Below are 20,743 nucleotides of genomic sequence, written 5' to 3' on the forward strand. Positions count from 1 at the left end.
GTCTTCACCCTCTGAGAAGATAACCAACAGGGATAGGGAAAGGGAGAGAGCACATGGGGATGTCCTGCAGGAGTCCTGGGCTTCCTGCTAAGATGAGGGGTGGGCATGAGAAGAGGGCAAAGGTCTGAACCAATTAAATAGAGTCAATTTCAGGATTATCAGCCTTGGGTACAATATGGTTTCAGATGCAGGACAGAAGGCATGTTCGCTTCAAATACATATTTATATATTTTCAGTTGCACAATATAATGATGGCAGGACATTCTCAAGGAGTGCCTGGAGGCTTGTTCACAGGGTTCCTTTCTAGGTGTAGTTTCCTGTAAACCCCAGATGACTAAGTAGGATTTCATCAGACTCTCACACCAAATAACAACTACTTCAATGTGTAAAGTAAGAAGTAAGATTTATTGAAGTAATATGACAATGTGTTCTTAACATAATCAAGAATGTGGATACTGTAATGTTTCTCAAATCATTTCATATTATGTAAGCACGGCTGTGCTCAGGCATGAAGGCAAACCCAAAGCAAAACAAAATCAAAGTGAAACTCTGTTATCTGACAACATTCCCGTGCTAACAGTTGGTCTCTGTGTCCTTGAGGCTTCAGATGACTGAGTTTACCACCTCGCTGATGCCACCGTGACTCATGCTTCTGAGTCCCAACGATGGGGTCCTCCTCCTCAAGTCATCCCCTTCCCAAAGTACAAAAGCATAAAAAAGGTGCTAAGCCACACAAAGAGATAAAAATTGAATAATTCAAAATAGGAGTAAAACTCAATGTTTTCTGAACACACACGACAGCAAAGCCAATGCCCCAGATATTGCTTTACATACTTCTCTCACATTTTGAACCATCTGTGGCCATTTATTACTGATTGTATTTTTAGAAATTATATTTTGGAGCATCTTTCATGAAGATCACAATGTTCTCTCATAGACATCTCCTCACTAGCAGATAACTTAAGTTCTGTGAGCTACAGAAAGATTTAGCCACTTTCTGGGCCTTAGGCCACCTGAGCTTCACTCAGGAGAGGCAGTGGAGTTCACAGGGTTTTGATTTTCTTTATAATCTCAGAAACAATTTAAGTATCCATTGTCTGCCTTCAGCTTCCAGCCAAGTTTCCTACATGGACTCCAACTGTCCTCAACCCAACTATCATTCTAACAGAATGCTACCCCTTTGCCTGAATGGCTGAGTTACCAGTGTGGCCTCTATGTTTCCTCTGTCTTTGCTGCTGATAAATATATGCTTCCTTTTGACAACATAGGGAAATTCAAAGGCAATATTAGTCTTACTAACATTATGTGTTAAGTGAGGAGAAATTGTATTCTGGAGACTCCTTCAATATTTACATGCTATTGTTGAAAATCTTAATCTAGAGATTAATTCGGAGCCATGAGAGGTTACTTTTAAAGTGTTGGTCACTAAGTAAAAATATCACATAAAAAATAAAATTATAAAAATATATTCATGTAAAATAGAGATGTATAGAAATATATTAATTCATATAAAATATTAAATCAATGTATCTATGGCAAAGCAGAAAAAAATATTGATGCAGGATTGCCTGTTTATAATGCTTTAGAAATTATTGCAACATTTTATTAAATGCCTCTTATTCCTTTGGTCTTATTGTGCAGTTTTAACAGAAAAAAGATTATTGTTAGGGTTGCTATATGCAGAAATAAACTGTGTTTTCTAGAAGATCTTTATCTTACTATCATATCTTATTTTATTGAGGCAGAGTCTCACTGTGTAGCCTTGGCTAGCCTGGAACTCTCTATGTAGACCAGGCTGGTTCCAAAGTTGGAGATCTGCTTGCCTCTGCCTCTCCAGTGCTGGGATTAAAGACACACCCCATCACAAGCTCTTTATTCTTTATCTCTTCTTTAAACTCTAATTTTTGAATCTGTTCAAATTTACTTTATAACTGAAACAGAAAAGAAGGTGTTGACAGAGGAGCCTTTGAAAGGTGTTGGTAGACATCGCTCTAAGAAAATAGAAAAAGAAGTGCAGCAAAGCTGTTGCAGGCAGGAGCCTTGCCATCCTCAGATGGGTTCTGCCCTGCAGAGCACCTCAGACCGGCTCATGGAATCTTCATACATCTCCGCTCACTTCTTGGGCTTTTTCTGTCTAACATGGGCTGATATATGTCAGCTGCTATGCAGTAACTGGAACGGGCTGTCAGACCTTCAATTTGAACCATTCTCTGAGTTCCTTCATAGGCCTTTTGCTCCTACACGAGGGGAGAAAGCAGACGGTAAACGGTCTCCAGTGAGTCACTGATTCACTTTTCCTTTGTTGAAATCAGTGAGTTGTGTGTGATCACTATCAACCTTCAGGTAAAGCCTCCTTCCCCAAGGCCCTGGGCTATAACTGGATGAAGCCACTAGTTAAGTGGTCAAGCCACATGACTTCTTCTTGAAGGTGAAGGATGGAGGGAGCCTCGGCCAGAGTCTCACCTTCAAGTATGTGAGCTCTGAGTCAGGAAATGGTGTGGACTTGCAAGGTCACTGCAGTGTGACCCAAGGTGGGGGGAGGGGAGAGTGAGAGTCAAGACAGAGAGGGAGTCTGCAGACCTCGCCTCCCAGTTTCATTTTTCTGAGTTTTAGAAAGTCTGGCAGCACCTGTTTCCCGTTTCCGGCTATCATGGATGGCTTCTTGTCTCTTGCTGAACTAGCCCTCTTCGTTTGTATTTGAACCAGTTTGAGTGTGTGTTTGTTTGTTTGGTTTTTTTTTTTTCTTCCTTCCAACTAAACGAGCCCTGACTTAGATGGATACAGAAAAGGGACATTTCGTTCACCATTGAACCCAGATAAAGGTGCTGGCAGTGGACTTTCTAGTATAAACTGCCACAGCATGACTGCTAAAGAAGGGGGGAGGGGGGAAGGGGAGAGGGGAAACTGCTACTGGGAATATTAAATAAATAAATAAAATAACCCCCCAAGACTGCTAAATAATAAATACTGGGATTCAAAAGCTACTGAAATAAACAGGGAGTACAAAGCTAATAGAAATTAACACTAACATCAGACAAATGGAACGAAACATTGATATTAACTTTTCAATATGCAGGAAAGTCTAAAGAAGCAAGGTGACTACCTGAAAGGTTATGTATTGCTACACACGTGCACACACACACACACACACACACGCACGCACGCACGCGCACACGCACACGCACACACACACACACACACACACGCACGCACGCACGCGCACACGTGCACACCACCCACAGGAATTCATGCACACATCAATCCTGACTGCTTTTCGGTGACTATGAAAGAATAAGAAAGCAGGGAACAACGAACTGGAGACATAACATCAAAGAGACGTGTCGTGGGATAGGACCAAAATGTTACCTAAGGAAACAGAAGACCCGACATCCATCCATCTGAACTCACCTTTGCCAGTGAATTGTTAGTTATGAAAACTCGGTATACTAAGTCATAGTAACTTTCCATAGACGTATTTTTTCCATCTTGGTTTCTGTATGGCAGCTCTGGGGTATGCAGGAGAACCAGCAAAGATGCATTCACTTGGATTGCAGTCACAACCGGAGGGTCTAGCTTTGCTGGAGAAAGAATAAGCAAATTTGATAAACGCAAAACAGTTAAATGTTATAAATTGACACTATGCATCATAAGTCACTGCTGTGTTCAGAAACGTGTCAAAAATCATTATGAAGATAACTTTCCTTCCATTTGCAGAAGACTGATAAGATTCTGTGTAGATCAATATTGAGAGAATGTCTGCCAATCATTTTGTCAACACTATGATTTTGTTAGGAAATTCAGTATAAAAGTTATGTAGAGGGAGGTCTTAGAACAAGAAAGATATTATCAAGTTCCTTAAAGAGGTAAAATTTCAGAGCAGCCTTAAAACCATTCAAAGACTTGTAGCTATTAAATTAATTCAACAGAATTTTGTTGTATATTATGGGAATGGCTGGATAAAAAGAGAATTTTTGTTTCATGCATTTTTGCCAATAACCAGATTATTATTATTATTATTATTATTATTATTTTAATTGATTTCAGATTCACTAAAATTTTGCAGTGAGGATTTTCTTTCTTGGAATTCTTTGTAATTTTCACTATATAGATACACATCTTTTATAGTTCTTGAATGTTATCATAGATAGATAGACACATATCCTACTCGTATAGATACAGAGCTCTATATGTACTTTTTCTCCTGGAATTTTGATTCAGTATCTGCTAAATTTTCTTATTCTGTTTGCCATGTATTTAAGCTTCTCTTATTGTTAATTTTTTTCTTCGGGATAACATACTGAATGTTTTTTTTTTCTCCAGACCTGTTTTCCTGTCGGTGAGTTTATTCTTCAATTGTCTCTGACCTGAGCTTGAATCCACAATTTTTGTTTCAGAGATTTTTTTTTAATATTTTGTAAGTTCACTGTGTTATCATTTTTCTCTTCTATGTGTTTGGAAGAGCTACATTTTTAATACACACCTCCCACCCTGGCTACTTAATCTGGGACCAAAGGGAAACTGAGTTTTCAGCCTTCTTGAATTGTTGTCTGATTGCTTGTAGAAGAAGGAATGTCCCTGGATTTACACTTTACCCCTCCAAGAGCTTTGAGATTTAACGTTGCTTGTACATTTCATGCTCCAAATTCTCTGGCCATCACATGCAGATGTGAAGAACAGTCCTATTTGGTTTTATAGGACATTATGATATGTGTTTAATTGTTCCTAGACAAAAATTTAAGATTATTATCACACTTAGCATCTCCAAACACCCTTTCTTTAGTGTGACTCTGTGTTTACAAAATACTACTGTGCATTTTTTTTTCCTCACTAGAATATTTACATAGTGTTTGTCCCTTGTGGCCCAAGCAATGATTACAGAGATAGCCTTGTGATGCCCAGCATCCAGGGCCTGTGTTTTGAATGTCTCAATTCATCATCTTGGATTCTTATTGTTTAATGCTATTGTTAATTTTAAACTCCAGTACTCTTAACCTTTTGTGGGAGTGTGTACAGACTTAGAAATACCTGTTAACATAACTTAAACTCTCTGGCAGCTCTCCTCTTGTTTTTTGTTTGTTTGTTTGTTTGTTTGTTTGTTTCTTTGCAGGGATTGAAAGCAGGGCCATACATGTTCTACATGAGCTAGTCCACCAGCCCTGACACTCCTGTCCTGGAAATACCATCTCCCTGTAGTGTTTGTGAACATACCAGATTGTCAATCTCTTCCTATTTCTTTGACTATTTGTTATAACTCTTCTAAAATTTTTCCTGCTGGGGTATCTTTTGGGGAAATATCTTTAATGTCTAGACTCACAAAACAGTACCTGTCACTCAATACATTTTTCCTATCCAAATTTATCTACGTCCATTGCAATATATGCAAGTGACGCACAGATTGGTGTCTCTTTTTTTTTGTTGTTGTTGTTTTTTGTTTTGTTTTTCAAGACAGGGTTTCTCTGTGTAGTTTTGGTGCTTGTCCTGGAACTCACTGTGTAGTCCCAGTTGGCCTTGAACTCACAGAGATCCTCCTGGCTCTGCCTCCCGAGTGCTGGTATTAAAGGTGTCCACCACCACCACCACCACCACCACCCAGCCAGATTTGTGTCTTTAACAGAAGGTGTCCTTAGCTTTGAGAACTGGATCTGTACAGCCATTTCATGGGGGTGGCTCCAAGCATCTTAAATTCAACATAGTAAAAACTGAACTCAAATTCTTGATTACCCAACATGCCACAAAACTGCTCTTTTCCCATGAAATAGCATCAAAAATAATCTCTGGTCTATGTAGCTGTACCAGAGAGACATGGAGGCCAACTTTGACACATTTCTCTCCCTCTCCAGTATATCCAACCTCTCATCCAGTGTTACATTTTCTACAATCCTTCTCATGATCCTAATTCAAGCCACAGCTTCTTTCCTGTAGCCTGTTACAGTAGCCTACTGCTTCCCCTTCCTGCATCCTGTGTGTGCTCTTTATAATCTGTTTCCACCAATATAGTCAAACTGATCTCAACAAAACACAAGGCTGATAATGCTGTCTCCTGGGAAGTCTGATGATGCAATCAAAGTGACATCTTGTGAGGCCTGGGACACTGCTTGGCACTATAATGCTTGTGCTATACACTGTATTGGGTTTAATTCCCAGTGTCACAAAAATACAAGTTTTAGAACACATTTCCTTCTCTGGAGGAAGTCATAACTCATTAAGAGAGAATTCTCACAACTGCTACAACTCCAGGCTGCCTGCATGCATGTCTGGCTTCCCTGTACCAGTGGCTTTCCAGTCCCTAACACATGTCCTGCTTCCTCTTATAAGAAGGCCTTTGCAAATGCCTTTCCCTTTGCCTGGGATGTCTCCCCTTCTGTCTGTCTGTTTAATACCTCTTCATCTTGAGATCAGCTCAAGTGTCTTTTCCCAGCATCATCACTTTTCCTGACGCCCCTGGCCAGGTTCTTCCTTAGCTGGGATCTCATAGAGCTCATTTTGTTTCTATAGCATCCATCACAAGTACCATTTTGCGCGTGTGTGGTTAATGTATTACTATGTGTCTTCCCTACTAAGCAGAAAGCTCTGGGAAGAAACTTGTCTGCTACCTCTGCTTGCCATATTCCCTCTGGACCAGACGAAAGTGCAGTAACCTTGTAAATAGTTGCTGTGTGAGCAAAGGCGATTTGGGGTCCAAAGGAAACTCCATTTCTCCAAGAGGGACAAACGGTTATCTGTGGTGCCTCTTAGCACGCCAAGCTCATGCTGGCCTCAGGCTCCCTCAGGATCACAAGTACTTGTTCCACACTTTCTCACGTATAACTTTCGGTTTTGCTTTCCCTGTCTTCCTCCTCTTCTCCATGCTCTCCTCTCTCTGCTCTCTATGCACCCCTCTCTCTTCCTCCCTTCTCCTCTCCCTCCCTCCCCTCTTCCTCCCTCCCCCTGCTTCTCCCATGGCCATGTTCAGTCTACTGCTTTCTCCCCATCTGCTCTGGACTCCTCCAGAGGCCTCTGGCTCATATCTATAATAAAAGCCTTCCCCTTAACCACATCATGGAGTAGTCATGTTGCCAGTTTGCGTAGGAGGCAAGTTGATTTTTCATACGGCTCTAGCCATACATTTTTAATCCTGGTATCATATAATTGAAGTCTCACCCATACCGTCTGACACTGTTAACATCACGATTTTCCTTATTAACGGCTTTGTTTCTAGATAGACATCAGGAGTCAGAGCTCAGTGAACTGTGACATGATGCTTCTCAGAGTGGGTCTTGGGAGTGCCCATGCGTACAGGTGGCTCATTAGCGGGCACAGTAGGCTCTGGGAACATACTGTCCTCGGATCTTAGAGACCTGTTTTTTCAAAACAGGATCTTTGCATACCCTCAGGAGAAGAGGGCCAAGATGAAAGTGATCAGTCAGGTGTGGCTCTTCTCAAGGGCTCCAAGGAGCCCAACTTCACTGTTTTAGACACTGGGTTTCTCTTCTCCCCGTGAAGCTTTGAAAAACCACCCCCTAAGGCCTTTTCAGTCATATAGAAATAACCTAAACTCTTATTAACTGATACAGTCCTTACGTAAGTAGGACTGCCAGAGTCTTCCCTTGCCTGTCCTTATCTGATGGGTGAGACTTTAAGAAACATTTGAACTTGACCCCATTTCTCAGCTTAAATATAACAGATAGCCCACAAGTCCACTGAATGGTACAAACCAGCTCAGTCATGCACCCTCCTCCTTTACCTCAGTTAGAGAATTGTCTATGGAGAGTGTCTTGGGCTCGACTTTCAAGTTGTAGCCAGACAAGATGCTAGAGAGCATACACAGGTTTGTTAAATTCTTCTGCTCATGTCCTAAGTAAAAAGCTCGAGATAATAAATATAAATAAATAAATAAATAAATAACCTTTCTTCTGAGTTCCATTGCATCTAGCTTTTTGAACCTAAGTCACCAAGTTTACATCTAACTGGACATTGCATCACTTAGAAGAGGTAGACAGATGAGCCCTCAAACTCTTCAGACAAGGGGAACCAAACTGTGACAGATGGTAACCAGAAGGAAGTTCAGGTCTTAGGACATGTTCTCACAAATACTGGTTAGCAAGGTTGGTAAATGTCTGTTGGACTTACGATATTAGCACTTAAGACTATTTTTATGGGACTGGAGAGATTCCTCAGCAGTTAATAGCACTGGCTGCTGTTCCAGAGGTCCTGAGTTCCATTTCCAGCAACCTCATGGTGGCTCACAGCCATCTAGAGTGGGATCTGATGCCTTCTTCTGGCATATAGTTGTACATACAGACAGAGCACACATCCATAAAATAAATAAATCTTTTTTAAAAGTTACAAATGTTGGGGAAGGAAAGTACTGTTTATATGGACTATAAATAAGAAGGACAGGGTATGTGAAGTGAGAAAGCTTTGGGATAAAGAGAGATAGTTGTTGTTTCTGAGTGTATTGGGATTAAGAGATTGAAAAGTTTACATGTAAGTAGGGTACTGAATCTCTGGCTGAACCTCTGCCCCAGATTTCCAGGGTTGTCAAATAAGCATAATAAAATCAAGTGCCTAGTGTAGTCCTAGGATCCCATCAATACAACAGCATGGGTCTCAGCACCGCACAGGACCAGGCCAACCACCCAGAGGTTGTTCAAAGGCAGAGAAGAAAAGGCAAGCAACTGGCTGAAACTCACTTTCCCACCACGGGGTGAAGCGGGATGTCATGCTCCAGGCAGAGTGCCTCCCAGCCCAGGCTGTCATCACCCTCCCATAGTATGGCTCATACAGGTCTAAGGTTTCATTGGTCAGGTCACAAAAGAGCGCTGTGGTCCCCCAGCAGTCCGTTTTATTTTCCCATTGTCTCTGTCCATACCTGAAGAACGAAGAACACAAGAATGTGAGTTTCTGTCTCTCATCTGAGGACTCCCGTTTTTCCAGTGTGTTAATCTTTGTAAAGATTGAAACCTTACGCCATCTTCAAGAATGCACAAAAGTTCTTTCATACTAACCAAGGCAACAGCCCCCTGAAAGACGGATTGAACTTTGAAGCCTTCTGTCTCGCTAACAGAAGGGTTCATTTCCTTTCATATGTAACAGTGTGTTTCTCCTGGTGTATGGACCAGCATCCATTTTAACTAGTCCCTCCGAATTCTTACCACTTCTGAAGCCTCATCTCTACAATTCTTCCCCCTCCCACTTCCCATCAGCTTGCTGGTGAGTTAGAAGACTGATTCCAAGAAGTCGCTACTCCATGCTGTCTCAGGCGATGCTTACCGAATGGACACACATGGCTCAGCTCTTTATTGGCAACTGAGTGGACGCTGCACCCGGGGCTCCTTAGGGACCTCTGCTGCTAAGGACTGGGAGAAAGACACTGAAAAGATGGGGTGAAGCAAAAGGCCAGCCTGAGCCCATGGGTTGGTGAGTCAACCCAAGGGAAGACTAACGCCTTCCTTTCCTAAGAACATGGAGTGTGGCAAGCAGGAAGCTGGGGAGGAAAGTCCCTGGTTGAAGGACTTATTTTGTAGCCATATAATGAGCAATATTTCTTGTCCCTGTACTCTACCATCTACATAATAGCAGCAGCTTCACAGCATCAGGATTAAAATAGAAGCCACAACATAAATGCAGCACGATTTGATGACCTGGGACTATCATTTATGGAGGACACACTGTCTTTGTGAGGGGAACACATCTGTTGTGATTGACTTTTCCTGTTTCCTTTACTATAAGATTGTGTGTTTGTCCCACTCAAAATAGTGCAGATGTTAATGAACTATGAGCCACACAAACAAATGAAAGTTCTCAAAATTATGCACATGGCTTGAGCTGTTGAAAATACTACAGGGACGGGGGTCATCCCAGATACGCTGAATTTTATGTAAACTTAGAGAATTACAGATTAAAGACCGGGGAGCCTCAAGTTGAATCTTCGCTTCATGGTACAACAGTTCCAAATCCTCTTATTACTTTGGCCATGGACAGGCTCATTTTGGACCCATCTGTACTGCCTGCAGAGGCCATAGGAATAGAGAACCAGTCCCTGTTACCTGCATACTGCAAGCTTCTCCAGCTGGGTCCATAGTTTAAAAACAGAGAAACTTTTACTGAAAAGATTACCACATTTTACATAGGGGAATTGTTTTTTGAAATTAATTGATAGGAAAATCTGAGCTAGGATCCCCCCAGCCCACCCCAACTGAAGGGACATGGATGGATTTATGGATTAAGAGGTGGTATTCTGGCTCATCTCTACCCTTGATTTCCTGAATTTCTATTATAGACCATGAAAGCTAAGCTGTAATTGATCCTGCCTTTTGCTTAGCCAAGTTCCCAAACTATTTAGGAAAAGGAAAACCTCAAAAAACCCAATGGAATGTATAAGTTGAATCCCAGCCTCTCTCCAATCAGGACTGACTATTTCTCAGCCTTGACAAAGGAACGGAGTTGATTACATCTGAGTTTTGGCACTGATCTAGCAAAACAAGTATGAAGATCCCGTGACAGGAGCATGCTGCTGCATGTCCTAGTGTGTGGACATGCTCTCAGAAGTCATTAATACTTACAAAGAATTTTCTAGATAGTAAACCTACCCAAACACAAACTGACCCACTGAAAACATCATTTGCATACTTTCATGTCTGCCTCAAGTTCAACCACCAGTAGCTTTGCCTTAATGAGTGTTTGCTCCAGGCTGAGCAAGTGGCTGCCAACCTTCACTGGACAAACTGAAAAGCCATCATGTGCTGGAAATGCATGAAGCTGATGGACTCCTTCCTGAGCTCCCTAGAGCTGACATAGCGGTCTTAAAGATAGCATACATCATCACACCTTTGTGTCAAAGGACAACCTTCTGTCCCCACCTCTGCCTCTTCTCAACCATCCCAGAACTTCCTCACAAAGCCAAAAAAGCAAAATTCAGAGGTCCTCAGCTCCTCACACTCCATTGCATTCCAGAATGCATGACCCCGTGGTCTTCTCTGCCAACTGAATTTACTTACATTTTGTACTGCACAAAGTAGACACTGCCATTGGCGGTGAGGGAGCTCCCTGGCTGCCAGCGCAAAACGTTGTGGAAATTTCTGGACTGAAATTGGACCTTCTGAGGCTTCAGAGCTCCATGGACTGGCTGGGTTTCTAAAGTGGCAAGAAGGACAGCATTGGATGTTACTATGGTCACTACTGTTGTGAGAGGCAGATGGTTTTCATGTAATCTCTACATCAGGAACCCCTGGGGAGTTGCTCTAAGTGAAGGCACTAGTGACTATGAATTAGAAATGAACATTGTTGACTCTTCAGTATGATTTTGATGCCTGGTGAAAGTCCCCTCCCTTCTCCAGTTCTAGTGAGTGAACTCAGGGCAAGTTTTCACCACTGAGCTACACACACCCTTAGTCTAAGGTAAAATTGTAGAATGATGTGCTTTATACTAGGGAAAAAAGTCATGATACCACCAACCCCCAGGACTTCCTAATGGGTAAAGGAACTAAAACTCATGGAAAAAATATAGTTTATTCCCAAAAAGCGATGGGTTGTAAGACCCATCTGTGATGTGATGAAAGACCCATCGCCTGTCTACTTGCTACAAGTACACAAGTAGAGCTGTTCAGATTCACTGACCTACAGTAGTGGGAATTAGCCAAGACCTGCCGTGGGCTCTGGTGAAGATGTGAAGTCATAGGCAGGAAAGGGCAACAGTTTGCATGGCAGGATTATTTGTGTTTTCTTCTTCAAACCATATGACATGGGTGACCTAGCTATACCTGCACTTAATCTTACAGAGGCCAGAGATCTATGACAAGATTGATTTCAGGGTCCAAAGTTTCTGACAAGGGAGAAAAGGATTGTTTCCTTGGGTATTTCTTCTTACTAGCTGGATCATGCTGACATCATTATTTATTTATTTATTGTATATGTTTTGAAGGCCTCCAGCAATGCATGAATGTTGTTATGGACTTGGAAAAAGCCCATGCCCATGGCTTATTTTGTGAACCCAGATCCCTATCTGCTTAATCCTATTAAATATATAAAAATGATCAGGAGATGACAGGCACTATCTCCCAAAGATCCACACAGAGCTGACTTGCTAATGATGGTTGGCTCCTTGCCCTCTGTCTCTTGTGTCTTTGATTTTTCTTTCCTTTTCTTTTTTTCTTTTTGGTTTTTCAAGACAGGGTTTCTCTGTGTAGCTTTGCACCTTTCCTGGAACTCGCTTTGTAGACCAGGTTGGCCTTGAACTCACAGAGATCTGCCTACTTCTGTCTTCTGAGTGCTGGGATTAAAGGCGTGTGCCACCAACGCCCGTCTTTGATTTTTCTAACGGCTTCACTTCACCACTGTCCTAGGTAATGACTCACGGTGCACAAAGCACCCAGAGGCTTTTCCCATCATCTGCTCGTTGATAAAGATACCGCTGAAGTCTTCCACTCATGGTCTAGAGACCAAGCCTTGGAGAAGTGACTAATCTGCCCAGGAGCAAGTGTTAAAGCTGGTTTTGTGCCCAGGCTGACTCAACAGGCTGCTCCTTACTACTGAAAACTAAAAGTAAAGTCCTGGGTGAGAGGAGCTGATGGTGGAGGCAGACTAATACAGTAATAATAGGCCTTTAGGATAATAAGCCTCCTCCAGCTTCTTCCTTCTTGACACTGACTAGTGAATGAATAGAAATATTCATCAGAAGCTGCGCTCATTCTTTTCAAGTTATCCCCCAGACAACTAGGTTAGAGGGATAGTAAGTATTATTACTGTGTTTCCAGGTGTGGATACAGGCTCAACCAAGTGACATGTCATGCCCAAGGTTACAGATGTGGGATGGTAGGGAAGCAGGGTCATTTTGCGAGCCCTTGAATTCCTGCTAAGCAAGTCCTTGCTACCAAAGACAAGAGGAATGACCTACTGTAGTTCCCATATTTCTGTTAGATCGAGGTTGGGGTTGCTTTAATGCAGAGTCATAGAACAGCCCCCTAGTTGTGGGAGCCACTTAAGTGTCCCCATCTATTGACTTGGGACACCAGGGGCCTTCCTGAGAGGTTTGTCTTGATACATAAATGTTCTTCAAGAATTCTCCGTAAACACCATTTGTTTGTGGTCTCTGTTCTGTCAGGGAGGCTGCTTTAAGCACTCAGCATACACACTAACTCTAAGTCTACACAGTAACCTACAGTCTTCACTCCACAGATGAGAAAAGTCTTGTGCGAAGTGTTTTTTTAGGTAACAAATGGCAGGTGAAACCTAGGTCCTGACTATGTGGCTTAGGGTCTTGTGTCTTGTCCTCATAATCACTTAATGACAGAGAGAGAGAGAGAGAGAGAGAGAGAGAGAGAGAGAGAGAGACTATGAATCGTTTTTTACTGTGAAAGTGGCCCCTCTGTGCTAAACTCAATCCCTATGGAGCTATTCATTCAGGATACAGACAGCAACTGACCCCCATGTCTGCTGGAACCATTTGATGACCTTACAGAGTCCAGAAAATCATCCAAGCCATTCCCTGTCTTGTTCAGACTCAAAAGTGGCCAATTAAAAGGAAGTAATCAAGTACTTACCTGTTCCACTGGCCAGCAGGGACCTGATGAGGAAGCCTAGAAAGTAATGCTTCGGCATCATGGTTGCAAGTGTGCCTGTCTGGAGACCAATGATCCTGTCAGTGAGGAGAAGAGGGAACTGTAAAAATCCACACATGGACGTCACTTCCGTGGCCTCAACCAATGGCAAATGTTTCCTTAAAAAGAATTATTTTGTTGCATTTTGTTACCACTAAAGATACACACACACACACACACACACACACACACACCCCTGAATGTTTATCTGGAGGTTTGATAGCAAATCCTTACGGTAGGGTTGGGCAGGAGTTGTGCAAGGTGAGTTGAGTGAATCTTGAGGGACCTTGGCTTTAAGAGGCACGATGGTTGATGGGGACCAGGACTTCAGAGTAACATGCTTGGCAGTTGTAGCTGCCCCAGCCCCTGGCAGCCGTTCAAAGAGTTGCCTGCAACTCTTTTTGGAGAGTTTCTCAGGCTCCCTGGTATTTATGCCTCAGGCTCCTTGACACTCCTGAATCCCCCACGGAACTCCGTGCTATCCTGTTAGCTTTTCCTTCTCCAAGGTGGCTTTGAGCCCCTTCCAATAAATGTCTCCCTTTTCCCATTTCCAGCCCACAGTTTCCAGCCATACATCTCACGGAAGGTCTTCAAAGTTGCCAAACCAAAGGATGCCTGCAGATGGCGACCGTGGAGGACGGTCTGTTTGAGCGGTATCAAATCTGTGTCACCACTCCCGTGAAATCAGATTGAACTAGCTCATCCGCTCTGTCAAAACTCATGATATTGCATCACCAAAAAATTCCCCCTGTGTTTTTAGAGGCATTGAAAAGTTTGGCATATAAGCACAACAAAGTCATAGTTTTTTGTTTGTTTCTCTTTTTTTTCCCCTCCTGCTTTGAAGAGGCTCTTTAGGTCAAAAGAGGAAATGCACCCTGGCTTCCTTTTCATCGTACATGAATGGGGGAAAAATAAATAAAAAGGAAGGGTATGAATGCTTCTAGGTATGGCGGAAGAGAAAGTTTGTTGTAGACATGTGTGAGAGCATAACCAGAGGCAGGGAGTCTGGGAGAGTCTGAGCCCTGTGAGGAGAGGGAGAAAAGAAGGGAGGGAAGGGCCCAGGGGCAGCAGCCAGGAGATCCAAAGTTACAAAGAGAGTGAGTAACCAAAATGGTTGGATTATATCGGGAGGGGCAGCCAGCCCTCTGGGATGGAGAGTTCAGGCTGGGGGCAGGGTATGCCAGCCAGGAGGGCCCTGTAACTGGAGGGATGGCAGGGAGATAGACCTAGCAGCCAGGTTAACTTTGATATGATAAATAGGCACCTCAGCCATTTGCCCCAGGTTTGAAACCAAATAGTACGCAGGCAGATTCATTCAAATTCTTTGAAGAGCTCCTTTGGTGATGGCTGCTGAGTAGTATTCATTCATTCATTCATTCATCACCTCGTTCATTCACACTTGGCAAATATGTGCTGCCCCACCACAGAGCAGGCATTGTTCTGGGTAGTAAATAAGACAGACTGCCCTTGAGTTCCAGATGCTGAGTTCTCTAGGGGTCAGGGATGTAGATAGTACTGAGCTAAGGTTGGGATGTAACTCTCTATTCATGTCTCCCTTGTCTCTTTCTCTCTATCTGAAATGAGAAAGAAAAGGTTTGAGCAGGCAGCTGGAAGGTGCCTTCTCCTATTCTTCTCCATTAGCTAGGACTGGAGCTGTAGGAAGCTGGGGGAGAACACAGTAGAACCACAGGATAGAATGTGCTGCTGATACACCGCAGGGTTATTTGAGGACAGCTGTAAAGCATGTGGATGGTATGGAGATGTGTGATGATAACTCTGTCAGCTCCCCTTGCTTGTCAGACTTCTGAATCCACGCCCTCCACTTCTCTGAGGGAAGCTGCTGTTGTACAGGTTACCTCTTTGAAGAATCATGGAGCATATGCTGTGTTCCCTTTCTATGATTCTGGTGTACCTTGTCTCCCAATTTCCCCAGCATCATCCTTCACTTATTTGCTGATGTTGCCCACTGGATTTTAAACTTAGGGCCAGCCCTGATATTTTAAATGGCAGGTGATCATCTGGATTTGAACGTAGATGATATCCAATATCTTCACCATCAATGAATCTTATTTCAAAGCAATCAAATCGCTCAAAGTTCCAGTTTAAGGGGAAGGAGAAAATACATGAGTTCAGAGTGTTATGTTGAGCAGCAGAGAGTGAGATTCGGGTTTCCATGGAGCTACTGACTTTGGAGAAGAAGTAAAAAGTTGGGAGGAAGGGGAGAGAATTATGTAAGAATCCTTAAGAACTGAATTCTGGCTGGTACTATAGTTCAGTGGCAGAGTATTTTTTTAGCATGTTCTCAGTCCTGGCTTCGATCCTCAGCATCCAAATCACAGGGGAAAAAAAGTATCTAAGAACTAAATTGTCTCCATAACCTGAGCTTACGACAGGTCACATGTCAGAAACCAAACCAGTCTTGTTACCATTCAACGAGTTCTCTCCATGAGTAATATGACAACCCGTGTAGAGCCAACATCGCTAACGATTCACTAGGTAGACAAAAAGACAAATTATATTTTCTCCGTTAACTTGGCAGCCAAGGAATACGTACAGGATTGTTGCAAATGAAATCTGAAGTCATCTTGCGTCAAAAGAACATTCATCAGTTAATGGGGGCCCCCTGCTCTCCTTGCTTCAGTCATGAAATGCTAGCTTTAGACACATTTTCTGTCCTCTCCTTCCTGCCCTCTACTGCTCAGGAGGCAGAGTCTACTTGACTATGACAACAGGTGTCTCCACCGTGCTGGGTCTGGAGATTACCCAAGACCCTGACTTGGACAGATTTGAGTCTCTTCCTTCCTCCTGCGGTGGCTTCTAGAAGACCAACAATTCTTCTGAGGGAAAAAAAAAAAAAAAACTTATTTTTAAATGTGGCATGGATGGGGTCTTATTATTTTTTTGTTGTTCTTTTTTAGAGATACATATTGAAGTATTACAGATTAAAAAGGCATGATATCTGAGATTTGTTTCCAAATAGCAAGGGTCGTGGAAAGGCAATAATAACATGTAATAATCATGGGACACCATGTTAAGTATTTTCTGTGCATTAATTTATTTAAAACTCTCTCTTAGCCTAGGAGGTTGGTATTGTTCTCTTGATATTTCAGATCAAGAAACTGAGGCATGGAGAGGCTGAGAGTACTTGGTCAAAGTTCTGTAGTAGACATCCCCAGAATGAGGAGTAAATTCACAGTGTGGGGATTATAATATTGCCATTGTTATTCCTCATTTGGAATATTCATCTCATAAAGGGATAGAAATATGTCAAAGAAGAATAAAATACTCAGACAAACAAAATAAATTTTTTTTTTTAGCCTGTTAGATGCAGGTACTATTTGAGGCATGAATAGGCAAAAATGCACTAGACAGCATATCTAGCAATGACAGAGCCAAGATCATTTTCTGTAGCCAGGCACTGGAAGTAGATGCTCATGTACACGCCCCTTATTCTCCTTAGAGTGGTGTTTGAAAACTGATACTCAGGTGACTTTGGTGGTGTCCATCTTTAGTGGGTCAGATGGAGTGTCTCTTGTCTCTGCTCCAGACCCTCCCTCCATCTGTCATCACAAACACCAGCCCTGTGGATGTCTATAGTGGCAAAGGGGGACACCTGTCACCCTTTCTTACTCACTGGACGACCTTCATAACTCCCCCAGGGAATGCCTATGACCTTCAAGCAGGTCTGAATTCTGGAATAATTGGTTTGTAATCCAAATTGCTTTCAGGGTAGAATTCAGAAAAGAAGGACCCTTGTTATTCAAATACAAGCAATAAGCGCAATGTCCAACCTAAGTTTAATTTTGATCATTTGGGCCTTAAACAAAAATATATTACAGGTTGGATATCCCTGCTCTGAAGATATGAAAGAAATCTAAACTGGTCCAAAATCTTAAACTTTTGGAGTGCTGAGATGATACCCCAAGTAGATCCCATGTGATGGAAAATGGCCAAAGACAGCTGCATTAAGAACACCATAGGCTATGTGTGCAAACAGATATTAATAAAACATAAATGAAGTATATATTTAGATTCTGACTCTATTCCTAAGATATTAGTATATATTAAAACATTCTAAAATCTAGAGAATTTCCAAAAGCTGAAAGAATTCCAGTCCTAAGCATTTCTGATGAAGGCCACTCAATTTATGACATTTGAAAATCTCCATTCACATAACTTAGTAAAACTTCATGAAATCAACATTTTCTATTTTTTTCCTCTTTATTTATTTATTTATTTTTTTCTGGACAAGAGAGGTTATTAGTTTTGTTTTGACTGCTTTTGTTTTTCCAAAGAATGGGACGCCAGTGTGGTCTGCTTCATGTTTTCAGAATGGACCATTTGGTATTGAATAATCAACTGACACACTCTTCTCTGGGGAAGACTGTTTCTCCACATCTCAGTATTCCGTAGTCTTTGTCTAGGGTTGAGGCCTTATGTGCACCCCACTACCCACATTAGCATGACTATTGTTGTCATCCTTGTTCGGGTCATGATTAGGGAGCTTATTTTGATTGTTCTCCCCCCCCCCCCCCCCTAGACAGGGTTTCTCTGTGTAGCTTTGTACCTTTTCCTGGAACTCACTTGGTAGCCCAGGCTGGCCTCGAACTCACAGAGAGCCTCCTGGCTCTGCCTCCCGAGTGCTGGGATTAAAGGTGTGTGCCACCACCGCCCAGCAAATTTATTTATTTTTTTATATTATGTGCATTGATGGTTTACCATGGGTGTCAGGTTCCCTGGAACTGGAGTTACAGACAGTTGTGAGCTGCCATGTGGGTGCTGGGAACTGAACCCAGGTCCTTTGGAAGAGCAGTCAGTGTTCTTAACCACTGAGCCATCTCTCCAGCCCCTTGATTGTTCTTGATCAAGGTCATTCACTGACCTTGGAAACCCTTTGTGGTATCATCAACCATTAGGTCCTTTCAAAAGTACCTTCAAGCACTTGGCGACCCTGGAAAGAGCTTACACTGGAATCTGGATGGCTGGCCATTCCTTCCTCCATCATAATCTTGGGTCCTTGCTATCACGATGTTTTAGCATACTTGAGGCCATGACCTCCTGACTAGCCTTCCTGTCACTGCTACTGTCCTGTGTACCAAGTGGGGTGATCCTTTTAAACATGAGATTAAGACATTCCCCTCAGGAATGTGCCAACCTGCCCATCTCAATCAGAAAGAAAATAAATAATCTTACAGTTAGTTATTGGATCCTCCATGAGTTGACTTTGTTACCTCTAAATTCATCCTTTGCACACTCTCTGTTTTATCTACAGTTCTCCAGACTTCAGGGCCTTTGTGACATTGCCTTAACATGCCAGGCACAGTCCCTCTCACTCTCTTGAATGGTATTCCTGAGATGTACATGCTCATTACCTTACCTCCTTTGTGCCTATTTAACAGTGGCTTCCCATCTGCTCACCCCACATAGCAGGCCTACTCCCTCCCAGCTGTCTGTCTGTTATCCTCTCCGCTTACCATCACTGCACAGGATATGTTTTACGCTATTCCAACCATGCGAAATCTTCCTTGTCAGCTCATGAGCTTGAACACGTGGTCCCTGTCAAGTCCAAAGGAAATTTTATCCCTAAATTCTGGTGGTTAGACAAAAGCAAGCATTCCTCAGGAACCCAGGAAGCGGGTTCTCCTCCACCGAAGGAGCCAGTTCCCTTATTGGTGACAGAAAGGACAAATGGCTATCTGTGGTCTTTACCAAGGCACATGCTGGCCTCATGCCCCCTCAGTATCACAGTACTTACAGAGTCCATGCTGTTCTCAACTCCTCTGGCCCACCCTCCTACCTTAACTCTTCCCCAGCTGCTCCTTTCTCCTTATAACCCTGCTAATTCGGCTATGCTTTCCCTGATTTTCCTTGGTCCCTTCTTGGTCCTCTCTTTCGTCTGGACTCTTTCAGATGCCTCTGGCTGTTTTCTTCCTCTTATCTACAATAAAATAATCTTTCCCTTGACTATACCTTAGAATGGTCATGTCTATGCAGTTCCCAGCTGGTGACACTTTTTTTTGTGGGGGGGGGGGGGGGGGAGGTTGTATGATCTTAGGAGGTGGAAGGTTATGGGAGGAAGGGGGTCACTGGAGGTGGGCCTTGAGGTTTTTAAATAGCCCCTTGCCCTTTCTATTAACTCTCAGCCTCTCTGCTTCCCAACAGCTGTACAAAGCGACTATTGGGTTTCCTGCTCTTCCTACTGAGTTTTCCATGCTGTGATGGGATGTAGCCCCTCCACCCATCAGCCAGAACAAATACTTTCTCCCTAGATCGCTTCTTGTCATGTATTTGATCCCATGAACACATAAAGTAATTCACTCAGAAAGTTGGTACCCAGAGTGGTAAGAGCATTGGCGGAACCCAGGGCTAGACTTCCAGCATCTTCCTCATTGTTCTCCAGCTCACCTGTTCAGATACAGCCTTCCCTGGACTGGATGCTCTGTTTTTAGCTAGACTGGCTGGTCAGCGAGAGCTAGGAATCCTCGTGTCTCCTATTTGGGGGTTGAAAGAAGAGGAAGCCACACCTAGTTTTTTTTATGTGTTGAGGTCCTCATGCATGCCCTGGTACCACACCCATGCAGCAATCTTTCTAGCCAGGGGTCATATTTCCACCATCTTAGTGACTTTTATTGTTCCTGTAAAACAGAAACTGTTGGCAGCCACTTGCCAACCATTCTCTTTCTGTTCAGCACTCAAGGTTTTCTCCTTCACTGCACAGGGAAAGCTTCCTTGATCCCCCACTGTCCAGTGAGACCTGCTTTTCTTTCTGAACTACTCGAAACAGGCTTTTCCTCATTGGCTACTTACTATAGAAATGCCACATTCTATAAGGGTTTTTAGATTTTACATGTATGAATGTCTTGCCTGTATGTATGTCTGTACGCCATGTGTGTGCCTGGTGCCAATAGGGATCAGAAGCAGGTGCTGGATCCCCTGGAACTGGAGTTATGGATGTTTGTGAGCCACCATGTGGGTGCTGGTAATTGAACCCCAGTCCTCTGCAACAAGATCAGCAAGTGCTCCGTAGCCATTGAGCACCCCTCCATTCCTGACCCATTTTAAAAGAAGAGATTATTTTTAGAATTACTTTAAAGGTTAGGTACATATAAAATAGAAAATAATTCTACAGCATTAATGTACAGCAACAAGTAATATAAAAATATGCC

General features: G+C 42.8%; 1 protein-coding gene across 1 annotated transcript; it reads right to left on the bottom strand.

Annotated features, from left to right (window-relative positions):
• Window positions 1-2,087: 2,087 nt before the first annotated feature.
• On the bottom strand, window positions 2,088-13,581 carry Il22ra2 (interleukin 22 receptor subunit alpha 2). The gene is made up of 5 exons (XM_036168555.1): window positions 13,521-13,581; window positions 10,980-11,115; window positions 8,673-8,851; window positions 3,409-3,578; window positions 2,088-2,237 (listed from the first exon to the last, which is right to left on the bottom strand). Exons 1-5 carry the CDS (start codon window positions 13,579-13,581, stop codon window positions 2,088-2,090), a joined length of 696 nt encoding a protein of 231 aa, XP_036024448.1.
• Between the last annotated feature and the right edge of the window lie 7,162 nt (window positions 13,582-20,743).

This window comes from Onychomys torridus, chromosome 19 (assembly GCF_903995425.1).
Source record: "Onychomys torridus chromosome 19, mOncTor1.1, whole genome shotgun sequence".
NCBI lineage: Eukaryota > Metazoa > Chordata > Mammalia > Rodentia > Cricetidae > Onychomys > Onychomys torridus.

Coding starts and splice junctions, on each gene's coding strand:
- Il22ra2 (XM_036168555.1), bottom strand. CDS start 13,581: ATGATGCCGAAGCATTACTTTCTAGGCTTCCTCATCAGGTCCCTGCTG. Junction 11,116..13,520: donor CCTGCTGGCCAGTGGAACAG/GTAAGTACTTGA, acceptor TTGCCACTTTAG/AAACCCAGCCAGTCCATGGA. Junction 2,238..3,408: donor CTAACAATTCACTGGCAAAG/GTGAGTTCAGAT, acceptor CCCCTCGTGTAG/GAGCAAAAGGCCTATGAAGG.